Here is a 14,550-nt window from a genome sequence, read left to right as displayed (position 1 = left end):
ATTCCGGGAGCAAGGGGCTAGTAACCCCTTCTCCTGTATATATTACTAAATTTAAAAGGAGGAACTTTCGTTTTTCCTTTTGGGCCACCCCGCCTCAGTGGGATACGACCGGTGTGTTGAAAGAAGAAGAATTTCTTTTTTTTTTTTTCAACAAGTTGGCCGTCTCCCACTGAGGCAGGGTGACTCAAAAAGAAAGAAAATCCCCAAAAAGAAAATACTTTCATCATCATTCAACACTTTCACCTCACTCACACATAATCACTGTTTTTGCAGAGGTGCCCAGAATACAGCAGTTTAGAAGTATATATGTATAAAAATACACAGTATATCCCTCCAAAACTGCCAATAACCCAAGCCCCCTCCTTTAGAGTGCAGACACTATACTTCCAATTTCCAGGACTCAAGTCCGGTTATATAAAATAACCGGTTTTCCTGAATTTTTTTTTTTTTTTTTTTCAACAAGTCGGCCGTCTCCTACCGAGGCAGGGTGACCCAAAAAAAAAAGAAAGAAAATCCCCAAAAAGAAAATACTTTCATCATCATTCAACACTTTCACCACACTCACACATTATCACTGCTTTTGCAGAGGTGCTCAGAATACAACAGTTTAGAAGCATATACGTATAGAGATACACAACATATCCCTCCAAACTGCCAATATCCCAAACCCCTCCTTTAAAGTGCAGGCATTGTACTTCCTGAATCCCTTCACTAAATATTACCCTGCTCACACTCCAACAGCTTGTCAGGTCCCAAATACCATTTGTCTCCATTCACTCCTATCTAACATGCTCACGCACGCTTGCTGGAAGTCCAAACCCCTCGCCCACAACACCTCCTTTACCCCCTCCCTCCAGCCTTTTCGAGGATGACCCCTACCCCGCCTTCTTCCCCTACAGATTTATATGCTCTCCATGTCATTCTACTTTGATGCATTCTCTCTAAATGACCAAACCACCTCAACAAACCCTCTTCAGCCCTCTGACTAATACTTCTATTAACTCCACACCTTCTCCTAGTTTCCACACTCCAAATTTTCTGCATAATATTTACACCAGACATTGCATTTAGACAGGACATCTCCATTGCCTCCAACCGCCTCCTCGCTGCTGCATTTACGACCCAAGCTTCACACCCATATAAGAGTGTTGGTACTACTATACTTTCATACATTCCTTTCTTTGCCTCCATGGATAACATTTTTTGACTCCATAGATACCTCAATGCACCACTCACCTTTTTTCCCTCATGAATTCTATGGTTAACCTCATCCTTCGTAAATCCATCCGCTGACACGTCAACTCCCAAATATCTGAAAATATTCACTTCTTCCATACTACTCCTCTCCAATTTGATATCCAGTTTTTCTTTATCTAAATCATTTGATACTTTCATCACCTTACTCTTTTCTATGTTCACTTTCAACTTTCTACCTTTACACACATTCCCAAATTCGTCCACTAACCTTTGCAATTTTTCTTTAGAATCTCCCATAAGCACAGTATCATCAGCAAAAATTAACTGTGTCATATCCCATTTTGTATTTAATTCCCCATAATTTAATCCCACCCCTCTCAAGAACACCCTAGCATTTACTTCTTTTACAACCCCATCTATAAATATATTAAACAACTATGGTGACATTACACATCCCTGTCTAAGACCTACTTTTACCGGGAAGTAGTCTCCCTCTCTTCTACACACCCTAACTTGAACCTCACTATCCTCATAAAAACTCTTTACAGCATTTCGTAACTTACCACCTATTCCAAATACAGTGGACACTCGGTTTACGATATTTTTTCATTCCAGAAGTACAGTGGACCCCCGGTTAACGAACTTTTTTCATTCCAGTAGTATGTTCAGGTGCCAGTACTGACCGAATTTTTTCCCATAAGGAATATTGTGAAGTAGATTAGTCCATTTCAGACCCCCAAACATACACGTACAAACGCACTTACATAAATACACTTACATAATTGGTCGCATTTGGAGGTGATCGTTAAGCGGGGGTCCACTGTATGTTCAGGGGCCAGTACTAACCAAATTTGTTCCCATAAGGAATATGTGAATTAGATTAGTCCATTTCAGACCCCCAAACATACATGTACAAATGCACTTACATAAATACACTTACATAATTGGTCGCATTGGGAGGTGATCGTAAAGCGGGGGTCCACTGTACTTGCAACATCTGCCACATTGCTTCCCTATCCACTCTATCATATGCCTTTTCTAAATCCATAAATTCAATAAAAACTTCCCTACCTTTATCTCAATACTGCTCACATACATGCTTCAATGTAAACACTTGATCTACACATCCCTTACCCACTTTAAAACCTCCTTGCTCATCCGCAATTCTACATTCTGTCTTACCTCTAATTCTTTCAATAATAACCCTACTGTACACTTTTCCTGGCATACTCAGTAAACTTATTCCTCTATAATTTTTACAATCTCTTTTGTCCCCCTTCCCTTTATATAAAGGGACTATACACACACTCCACCAATCCCTAGGTTCCTTCCCCTCTTTCATACATTTATTAAACAAAAATACCAACCACTCCAACACTATGTCCCCCCTTGCTTTTAACATTTCTGTCATGATCCCATCAGTTCCAGCTGTGTCACCCCCTTTATTCTATGTAATGCCTCACACACCTCCCCCACACTCACATCCTGCTCTTCTTCACTTCTAAAAGATGGTATACCTCCCTGGCCAGTGCATGAAATTACCGCCTCTCTTTCTTCGTCGACATTTAAAAGTTCCTCAAAATATTCTCGCCATCTACCCAAAACCTCCATCTCCCCATCTACTAACTCCCCTACTCTGTTTTTAACTGATAAATCCATTTGCTCCCTAGGCTTTCTTGTTTAACTCACTCCCAAATTTTTTCTTATTTTCATTAAAATTTCTTGACAGTACCTCTCTCACTCTATCATCTGCTCTCCTTTTGCACTCTCTCACCACTCTCTTCACCTTTCTTTTACTCTCCATATACTCTACTCTTCTTATAACACTTCTGCTTTGTAAATACCTCTCATACTTCATCATTCCACCAATCACTCCTCTTTCCTCCTGCACCCACCCTCCTATAACCACAAACTTCTGCCCCACATTCTAATACTGCATTTTTAGAACTATTCCAACTCTCTTCAACCCCCCCACTACTCATACCTGCACCAGCCCACCTTTCTGCCAATAGTTGCATATATTTCACCCGAATTTCCTCCTCCCTTAGTTTATACATTTTCACCTCCCTCTTACTTGTTGTTGCCATTTCCCTCCTATCCCATCTACCTCTTACTCTAACTGTAGATACAACTAAATAATGGTCCGATATATCAGTTGCCCCTCTATAAACATGTACATCCTGAAACCTACCCATCAACCTTTTATCCACCAATACATAATCTAACAAACTACTGTCATTACGTGCTACATCATTATTAGATAATATGAAATTCAGAGACCAGCTGCTAAAAAGATTTAAAGCAAACAGACAGGATATTGCAGCACTAAATGAATTCCAAAGGGTGAGGAACAGAGTACAGAGACTTATAAAAGGAGCAAAGGCAAAGCACTACTGCTCAAAAATTGAAGAGTATAAGCATAACCCCAGAAAGCTCTGGCAACAACTAAAACAGTTGGGGTATAGCCATAAGCCAGTAGATAGGTCTAACATAGTACTCACTATCGATAATGAGGTATGCCACGAAACATCTAAGGTGGCAAATTGCTTTAATTCATACTACACATCCGTTGCATCAACACTAGTAAGTAAACTACCAGCTGCATCAAATACCTTTAACACAGACTCTGATAAGTTTCAAACATACTATACCAATAAAGGGGTAACCCCAAACAGTTGTCAACTAGTAAGTGTATCTCATGACTTTATTCAAAAAGAACTAAGCAGGTTAAACCCAACTAAGAGCACAGGCCCTGATAACATCCCGTCTAAGTTCCTAAAAGATGGTGCTTCTGAATTGTCAATCCCTATTGCTCACATAATAAATCTATCAATCACCACTAATACCGTACCGGAGGGGTTCAAGGAGGCCAGAGTTACTCCTATCTTCAAGAAAAATAGTAGGTCTGATGTAAGCAACTATAGGCCTGTTAGTATACTCAGTATAATATCTAAAATTCTAGAGAGGGCGGTGTATTCTCAAGTAGTTAAGTACCTTAATGACAACAACATTCTCCATAGCTATCAATCGGGCTTTAGAAGATCCTACTCAACCGACACCTCCCTTATTAATCTGATGGATTACCTGAGAACTGAAATGTCAAAGGGGAACCTCATAGGTATGGTAACCTTAGACCTGCAAAAGGCCTTCGATACTGTCAACCACAATATATTATGTAATAAACTTCAAGCTATCAGTATAGGTTCTGTAGACTGGTTTAAGTCCTACCTTAGCAACAGGAGACAAATAGTCAAAATCAACAAAACAGAATCAGAACCCCTGCCGATAACATGTGGAGTTCCCCAAGGTAGTATTCTGGGTCCCTTATTATTCTTATGTTATGTCAATGATATGCCTATCAGTGTCAAGTGCAAACTCCTACTGTATGCAGATGACAGTGCTCTGTTAGTGTCAGGTAAAGACCCACAAGATATTGCTAATGTTTTAACACTGGAACTGGAGTCCTGCAGCAAATGGTTAGTAGACAACAAACTATCATTACACCTAGGGAAAACTGAAGCCATTCTCTTTGGCACGAAACATAAACTGAGAAGGGTAAATAATTTTAATGTTCAATGTAATGGGGAGCCCATCACTTTGGTTTCATCAGTAAAATATTTGGGAATCCCCTTTGACCCATGCATGTCAGGAGAATTGATAGGGAACAGTGTAGTAAAGAAAGCGAATGCCAGACTGAAGTTCCTGTATAGACAAGCACAGAGTCTACCTACTGAGGCTCGCAGGACCCTATGTCTAGCCCTTATACAATGCCATATGGATTACGCTTGCTCTTCTTGGTACTCTGCCTTGACAAAAAAACTGAAAGATAGACTGCAAATCACCCAGAACAAAATCGTAAGATTCATCCTGGGGCTGGGACCAAGAGAACATGTAGGCCAGGATGAATTACAGCAGTTGGATATGCTGAATGTTGAAGACAGAGTAAAACAACTGAAGCTAAATCATGTTTATAAAATTGCTCACAAACAGTGTCCAGAAAATCTTGCTGTCAATTTTGTCAAGGTTGGGAACCAAAGCAATCATAGTACTAGGGGGAGAGAGCACAACTTTGTAGTACCCACAGTCAGTGGCCAGGCTTCAAACACCTTTTATTGTACAGCAATAAAGGAATGGAACAGACTGCCCACACATGTCAAAGACAGTCATAGCATGAACCAGTTCAAGAAGAGTGCCAAAAGGTGTCTGATAAATGTAGCTACAGAAAGGGAGGGGAATGATTTTCTATTTTTTAGCTAACATACGTATAAATTTTTTACCTTATTCCTAGTAATGACCCTCGTATTGTAGATAGTCTTAATGACCTTGGTGTAGTAGATAGTCTTTTTAGTATGATAATAAGATGTTATCTTCATTGTAGAATAATAAGAAAATATTATAACCTTTATATTATAATAATAAGGTAAAAGGACCCCAATGGAAATAAGTCACTCTGTCTGACTTTTTTGGGTTATCCTAGGTTCTCTACACACATGCTGCTATGTATGATAATTCTATGTAACTGTATTTGTGTATACCTGAATAAACTTACTTACTTACTTACTTATCATACCTTGTATATTTATTTATCTTCTTTTTCATAAAATATGTATTACTTATTACCAAACCTCTTTCCACACATAGCTCAATTAACCCTTTCAGGGTCCGTCCCATACATCTACGGCTTCACGTTGAGTGTCCAAACCGTAGATCTACGCCAAAATTCTAGCACCATCAAATTTAGCGCGAAAGCGCTCATAGGCCTACATGTGAGAGAACGGGTCTGCGTGGTGGGTGTGCGCCATAAACAAAAAATCTAGGCGCCCGCATAGCATTGTGGGAATGCCGGCTCAGTTACCCTTGTTCACCATGCCTCGCCGCAAGCCAGCTCTCACTCCCCGGAAAATTGGGACTCTCCTCTTCCTATCTGATAGTTCTGACACTGATGGAAGTGGAAATGAAGACGAATTCTATGGCTTTGATCAGTTAGTGACCGAAAGGAATGACCAGGATATCGATAATAGTGCAGAAAACCCTGACGATCCTCAACCTTCTACGTCTGGTGTGGGCACTCGTGACTCACGGTCGGTTGTACCTCAACGCAAGAGAAAACTAATATTTTCGCGTGGCCAGGCCTCTGACTTCAGTAATGATGATAGTGATGTGGATTGTGATTTTATTGCGCTTGACGATCATTCGAGTAGTGATAGTGAGGAATCATATTCACCAGTGAAGCGTCGGTATGTGCGCCGCCGCATGCGCTCGGGTAGTGTACCCTATGCTGTGCCCAGGGGACGGAGTACATTCCGGAGTACATCCCGTGGCCCTACACCAGGTTTAGATAGTGATAGTGAGGATGATGTGGCTACACTTGGCATGGATAGACCACAGGCATCAGTAGATGGTGGTAGTGGTGATGGTAGTGGCACCGCCATGCGTGACTCACCAGCCCAGGCTGGGACCCACGCTGCTGACTCAGTTCAAGGACAAAGCGGAGCATCAGCCACCAGCCCACCACAACCACAACCACCCGCACAACCAGCCTATGATGCGCAGTATCCACCAGCAAACCGTATCTGGGATTGGCAGCAAAATCCCAATTTTGTTCCCAAGCTCCACCACTTTGATGACTCTCAAAGTGGAATTCTACCTACTTGTCCCCTTGGAACCACGGCCAATGAACTGGAATTCTTTGAATTATTCTTTGACCAGCCATTGATGGAAACTATTGTCAGGGAAAGTAATAAGTATTTTGAGTACACCATGGCAAATACGATCATATCACCACAGTCAAGACTACACAGGTGGAAAGAGACGACTGTTGCAGAAATGTACGTGTATTTGCTTTTTGCAACATTAATGCTTATGCCTCATGTCTATAAGCATAATATAAAAGCATACTGGTCCACAGATCGGCTAATTTCTACCCTGGTCTTCAGTGAAATCATCCCAGTGAACAGGTTTATCTTACTGTTACGTATGTTGCACTTCTCTGACAAAACCAGGCCTGGCAGAAGTGACAGGTTATACAAGATTAGAAATGTTTTCATGTATCTCAAACAAAAGTTCAGCATATACTTTTATCCATTCAAGAATCTTGTAATTGACGAGTCTTTGATTTTGTTCAAAGGTAGACTGTCATTCAAGCAGTATATACCGAGCAAGACGAAACACTTTGGTATAAAACTGTTTGTACTCTGTGACTGTGACAGTGGCCTGGTGTTGGATATTGTTGTATACACGGGAAGTAAAACATTGAAAGATACCAAGATGTTATTGGGTATCTCAGGTGACGTAGTGAGAAACATGATGGCATCTTATCTTGGTAAGGGGCATACATTATATACCGATAACTGGTACACAAGCCCATTACTCAGTGATTTCATGCAAGTGAACAAGACAGATGTGTGTGGCACAGTGCGCTCTAATCGTAAACATATGCCCAGGCTCAACGCAGGTGCTAGTGGTGATGACGTGCAGGTGTTTACTGCCAATGACATCATGGCATTACGGTGGCATGACAAACGAGATGTCACATTGTTGACAACCATTCACCGTAATGAAATGCAAGACAGTGGCAAAGTTGATCGAGTGACTAATGAACGTATTCTAAAACCAGTGACAGTGATTGATTATACACAAAACATGCGCTTGGTTGACAAATGTGACATGCAGATTGGTTTTGTTGGTTGTGTTTGTAAGAGTTACAAGTGGTACATTAAACTTTTCTTCCATCTCATGGATATTTCAATGCTCGATGCATATAATATGTAGCAAATAAAGACTGGCAACAGACCACCGTATGGTGAATTTTGTTTGTCTGTTGTCAGACAACTCATAATGAAGTACCAGGTAAGAAAACATTCTATACAACAAGGTCCTCGAATTACTCAGGATATACCCAAGCGTTTGAGGAGGGAAGGTGATCATTTCATAATACAGCTTCCTTCAACTCAGAAGAAATTTGCTCAGAAGAGATGCATCGTCTGTGCACAAACAAAACGACGGCAACAAAGATGCAAAGACACTCGGTTTATGTGTGAGGAATGTAAGGTGCCTCTGTGTATGGTACCTTGTTTCAAGGAGTTCCACAAGCTCCAGCAGTTCTAAAACCATGTCCAGTGATTGTAAATATGTAAATATATGATAGAACATTAGTATTATACAAGATTTGTGCATGTTTATTGTAATAAACAACAGTGGTAAACAATAATATGATAATAACTTTAGTGCAGTTATTGTGTTCAATACAGTGAGTTTATATATATACATTATATACAGTATTGGTCTCTCAGGCCCCAAATGTTAGTAGGAAAAGAAAAAAATTGGAAAAGAAAAGAAAAAACTACAAAAACCGCTAAATAAAGTAATGCGCGTATGTGGAATTCGTCGATGTTGCTGCCACCACATCATTTTGGATAAACTTATTGGCACTGTATCTCGGTAAGTACTGATCATAAAAATTTTTTTTGTCTTATTACCTTCACAAAAATATGCTCTTTAATTCTGTAAGAAAAAATAATTTTTTTTTTTTTTTTCAAAATTTCTTGGACACTGGAGCACCACTTCAGATTTTGGCCTTGGACCCTGAAGGGGTTAAAGGCTCCCCATTTTCATTTACCCCTGGCACCCCAAATTAACCTACTACTCCCTCAACAACATTTTTACCCACTTTAGCATTAAAATCCCCAACCACAAGCACTCTCACATTTGGTTCAAAACTCCCCATGCATTCACTCAACATTTCCCAAAATCTCTCTCTCTCCTCTATACTTCTATCTTCCCCAGGTGCACATATGCTTACTATAACCCACTTCTCACATCCAACCTTTATTTTACTCCACATAATTCGTGAATTAATGCATTTATAGTCCCTCTTTTCCTGCCATAGCTTATCCTTCAACATTAGTGGTACTCCTTCTTTAGCTCTAACTCTATTAGAAACCCCTGACATAATCCCATTTATTCCTTTCCACTGAAACTCACCCATCCCCTTCAGCTTTGTTTCACTTAAAGCTAGGACATCCAGCTTCTTCTCATTCATAACATCCACAATCATCTCTTTCTTATCATTCGCACAACATCCACACACATTCAGACTTCCCACTTTGACAATTTTCTTCTTTTTTTCTTTTTAGTAATTACTACAGGAAAAGGGGTTACTAGCCCATTGTTCCCGGCATTTAGTTGACTTTTACAACACGCATGGCTTACGGAGGAAAGATTCTTATTCCACTTCCCCATGGATATAAAAGGAAAAGTAATAAGAACAAGAACTAAGATAAAATCAAAGAAAACTCAGATGAGTGTGTAAAATAAACGTGTACATATATGTTTAGTGTGACCTAAGTGTAAGTAGAAGTAGCAAAACGTACCTATAATCTTGCATATTTATGAGACAGACAAAAGACACCAGCAATCCTACCATCATGTAAAACAATTACAGGTTTCCGTTTTACACTCGCTTGGCAGGACGGTAGTACCTCCCTGGGTGGTTGCTGTCTACCAACCTACTACCTACAGAGAATTCATAGTGTGGAAATTCGCAGAAGGTGTGGAGTTACTAAAAGTATTAGAGGGCCAAAGAGGGGTTGTTGAGGTGGTTTGGTCATTTAGAGAGGATGGAACAAAGTAAAATGACTTGGAGAACATATAAATCTGTAGTAGAAGGAAGGTGGGTTAGTGGTCATCCTAGGAAATGTCATCATTGGGAGAAAAGGGAGAAAAAAAAGGAGACATGATAATTACTCTAATTATAAGTTCATAAACAACATATGAAATCTCTTGAAATATTGTTTCTTGGAAAGTGTGTAGACTTGTTTGGAATCCCCACAGGCCAGAAGAACATGTATTAGTTTGTGTCACATTTCTCTTCAGGATACATGAGTATTGAACATTTTTGATAGAATGAACATGGAAACAAAAACAGTACGTATCACATTAATTTCCTAATGGGGGGGGGGACACAATAATTGAAAATCATTTCAACAGGGAATGATTGAAAAGTTTCCAGTCTTATGGCTATTGTCTAGCATTCACACTGAAGCTCTAGAGGCTGTGGGTTATACCTAGACTTCATAGTCAACTCATTCAAGACTAAGGCAGAATGCATGCAAAGCAGGGTATGTCAGGGCCCCAGGAGAGGTAAGGTGGATGCATTTGCAAAAATTTGCTTTCAGAGAGTAAGAGTCTGTAATTTTGCAGATTGGCCGGTTGTGATAGGAAATCTATAAACTAAGATATAGATATAAACTATGGGGCAATGGATATCTTGTGAAAGTCAGACATCATTTTTAGACACAATCTGAGGCTGTTTGTCAGAGCCCAGTGGCAAGCCCCAGAAGTGCTCACTGGTATAAGCTACTGGAAAGCTATAACATGCAAATCCCAGAGGAAGCAACCTGGAAGTACACTTGTTTTGAAGCTAAGAGAATAGCTGTTATTTATTTAAGAACAAAAAAGTGTCAGAATGTTTCACATGACATACTCAAAGGTAATTCCAAGATAACACAGCTTTTCTTGTGTATTCATGAACTTACACAGTTCTTATTTTTTCAGGTTTGTGGTGAGCACAATATTGGGCGGTACCTATCAAGGCTGGTGGAGGTAGCTACACATTCCATAAATCTTTATGAGTGCTCATCCAGTTCAGTCTTCACTGCCCAAATAGATGAACTTCTTGATCAGTGTCATTCAAAATTCACTTTAGGGAATAATAGGTAAGTAATTATCTTTCACTTTAAAGCATTTGTACATTATAAAATGATTTAACCCTTTCACTGTCTGTCCCGTAATGTTATGGCTTCCAAGCCATTGTCAGTCCAGTAATACTGTGCCAAAATTCTAGTGGCTTCCAGTCATGCGGGAGAAAGCTGGTAAGCCTACATATGAGAGAATGGATCTGAGTGGTCAGTGTGCACAGTATAAAAATAATCCTGCAGCATGCACTGCATAATGAGAAAAAAAACTCCGATTGTATTTTTGGTTTAAAACAGTGACTTTGCAGTGTATTTTTGTATGGTAATTATGGGTGTATTCTCATTTTCTTGGTCTCATTTGATATAATGGAAGATATATTACAGAAATGGAGATGATTTTGAATGGTTTACGGATTAAAAATACCTTGAAATTGAGCTCAAAGTAGCAGAAATGTTCGATTTTTGCTGATGTTTAAGAGTAAACGAATCACATCACGCTTCCAATACACATCGACTGGTGGGTCTGATATGCTTTCACAAATGTGCTGATATTATGTATATCACTGAAATAGAAATACATGAAATAGAAATTTTGGTCAGTTTGAGGATCGGACGTGGCCTGAAATCAGCCGCAAAGTAGTGGACATATTCAATTTTGCCTATTTTCTTTAGGATGGGCAAGGCTTCCCAATACCCTCAGGTTGTTTTATGGGTTCTTACTAGGCCTAATTCAATTACTGGGTTGCCATAAACCATGACCAATCATACCTCATTATATTTTATTATCTGAGGAATGCAAATGTAACAGGAGAGGCCTGGAGACATGATTAATGAACAGGGGAAATGTTGTTTTAGTGCCAGGAATGTTTACAGTGTTTATTTTGGACTAATTTTTTTTATTTGGGATTTCTTTTAATTTTGTGTAAAATTAGCCAGATTACTGACTGCGGTTCATTTTATGAGGTATTTCTTGAATGAGGAGTTTCTTGTACTCTATTGATAGAATGGTAGACATTCTAGCAAAATTGATAAGAATTTGGTTTTTGGAGTAATGGAATTTGCCTAAAATAGGACTTAAAATGGGTGTAATCACTGATGCATAAATTGCACCTAGACTGCTAACTTTGCGCCAGCATAATTCCATAAGTTTTCCATCAAATTTCATGCTTTTTTGTTTATAAATAAACACAATTTATTGAAGATTAGGACACTGCAAGCATAGTTCTGCACCTTTCATTGGAAATAGGCAATTACAGGTAGATAATTACCATAAAAGTTTGAATAATATAAGGGGGGTAGGTATATTGACCAGAATAATAAAATTTTCCATGCATTAGTTGCATTTTGTTGACCTTCATGTTTTATTTTACTTTCCATACAAGGCTATATGAAAATCAAGTATAGTACTGTAGTATTTAAACAAGCATTGATGGAAAACTGGAGAACTGTATTTAAAAAAATCCTGTTGTTTATTGATACAGTACATTGAGGCTTATATTTTCAGTGGTACATAAAATGCATTATTGGAGACCAAGTGTATCCCTGTCTATCCATTTTTCATCTGTTCATGGAAAACTAGCAGAGCAATTTGTTATTTTTATGCATTCTTTAAAAATAATAAAGCACGCATGTTTTTGAAACCATTTCTCTGTATTTACCATGTTAGATTTGTCAGCCAGCTATTAAATGAATAGCTAAAATTTATTTTTTTTATAAATTATCATTTATTTTATTTTTAATTTCAGGGAACGAACTAGCTATGTTCGTGAACTCAGTGCCAAGTTAGATAAAGAATCATATCTTGTAGGCTCAAGCATAACCTTAGCTGACCTGCTTGTTCTCTCCAATCTACTACAGCTGCGTATGTTAGAATCAGCACCTTCTAATGTTCTGAAATGGAGTAAAGGCTGTCTAGAACATCATCTTTGTAAATACTTTATTTAATATATTATAAAATTATGAAATTAAATTTATTTTCTGGTAAAGAATTGTAAATATGAATTGTATGGGGAAGTATCTTGATGTGGCTAACTCAAGAATGTAAAGTTCCTAGAGGAAACAAAGCGATAAATCGATGATATAAACATTACGTTGCTGAATAATAGCTCAATAGTTTTCTTCAATTTGATTAGCCATTTTTTAATTTTAAGTTTTTCATTCTGTACCGTACAAAAAATTTAAACCATAAATTAAAATCAGATAATCTAACATAGTTTGTGAATAAATATTTGTTAGTTGTAACATCATTTAATTTTAAATATACAGTTAAACCTCTGGTCATGACCATAATTCATTCCAAATCTCTGGTCGCGACCCAATTTGGTCATGACCCGAACCTAATTTCCCCATTGGATTGTATGTAAATACGATTAATCCATTCTGGGCCTTTATGAACTTTATGTAAATACACCTACCATCCGACTTACGACCTGCTCGACTTACGACCACTCGACTTACGACCGTGTTTTTTATGCCAAATTTCTGGGAAATAAACAACTATTTGTGTTGTACACAGTGTTTATCCTAAACCTTACAGTATAAAATACAATACTAACAACATAAAAAGTAAAGTAAAACATGAAATACCAAAATAAAACAATAAAATAAAGTCTTTACAAAAATGTTTTGTTGATATTCAGTAGTAAAGTTCGACTTACGACCATTTCGACTTACGACCGGTTTCTCGGAACCGAACTCGGTCGTAAGTCGGATGGTAGGTGTATTTTTTTTTTTTAAGATTTTTAAGCACAATAATAGTTAATTATACCATAGAATGCAGTGTCATAGTAAACTAAATGTAAAAACCTTGAATAACACTGAGGAAACCTTGAACAGTAGAGAAAACTAACATTGCATGAGTCTGTTCTAGACCCCTACGAACTGTTCACTGTAAACAGTTTTTGTAAGGGGTGTCTAATGGCTAAGAAGTGAACTCCGTTATTTATCATCCAATTTATTTAATTTTTGGTGTACAGTAGACCCTCGGTTATCGGCCGTAATCCATTCCAGAAGGTCGGCTTAAAACCGAAATAATATTTCCCATAAGAATTTATATAAATACAATTAATCTGTTCCAGACACCCAAAAATATTAACAAAAAATACATTTTTTAAAGATTAATTATAGTTTTACATACACAAAACAATGAGAACTAAATAAAATAAATAAATGAACATTTAAATCACTATTACATACCTTTATTGAAGACTCTTGTTGGATCATGGAAGACAGGGAGGAGAAGAGAGGGAGGACTGATTATTGTTTGGAAGGGGAATCCCCCTCCATAAGGACTTCAGGTATCAAAGCCCTCTCTGGGGTTACTTCCCTCCCTGCCTGCTACACTCCCTGCACACCTGCTACACTCCCTGCCTCCCTTCCACACTCCCTGTTTCCCTGCTACACTCCCTGCCTCCCTGCTACACTCCCTGCATGCCTGCTACACTCCCTGCCTCCCCTCCACACTCCCTGTTTCCCTGATACACTCCCTCCCTCCATGCTACACTCCCTGCCTGCCTGCTACACTCCCTGCATGCCTGCTACACTCCCTGTATGCTTGCTACACTCCCTGTATGCCTGTTACACTCCCTGCCTGCCTGGTACACTCCCTGCCTGCCTGGTACACTCCCTGCCTGCCTGCTACACTCCCTGCCTGCCTGCT

The 14,550-nt window shown here is 38.8% G+C and overlaps 1 protein-coding gene across 2 annotated transcripts in view; it reads left to right on the top strand.

Moving 5' to 3' along the window:
- Positions 1–13,400, top strand: part of alpha-PheRS (phenylalanine--tRNA ligase alpha subunit) — a 125,739-nt gene extending 112,339 nt beyond the window's left edge. Inside the window, exons 14-15 of one of the 2 annotated variants that reach the window (XM_070085899.1) lie at positions 10,753–10,913; positions 12,638–13,400. In XM_070085899.1, the coding sequence (XP_069942000.1) occupies positions 10,753–10,913; positions 12,638–12,836 (360 nt within the window). In that variant the 3' untranslated portion in view covers positions 12,837–13,400. The remainder of the gene's footprint in view (positions 1–10,752; positions 10,914–12,637) is intronic. The other variant, XM_070085900.1, reaches the window with a different exon arrangement.
- Positions 13,401–14,550: the final 1,150 nt, after the last annotated feature.

Source organism: Cherax quadricarinatus, chromosome 17 (assembly GCF_038502225.1).
Source record: "Cherax quadricarinatus isolate ZL_2023a chromosome 17, ASM3850222v1, whole genome shotgun sequence".
NCBI lineage: Eukaryota > Metazoa > Arthropoda > Malacostraca > Decapoda > Parastacidae > Cherax > Cherax quadricarinatus.
This window is presented reverse-complemented; position numbering and strand designations above follow the sequence as displayed.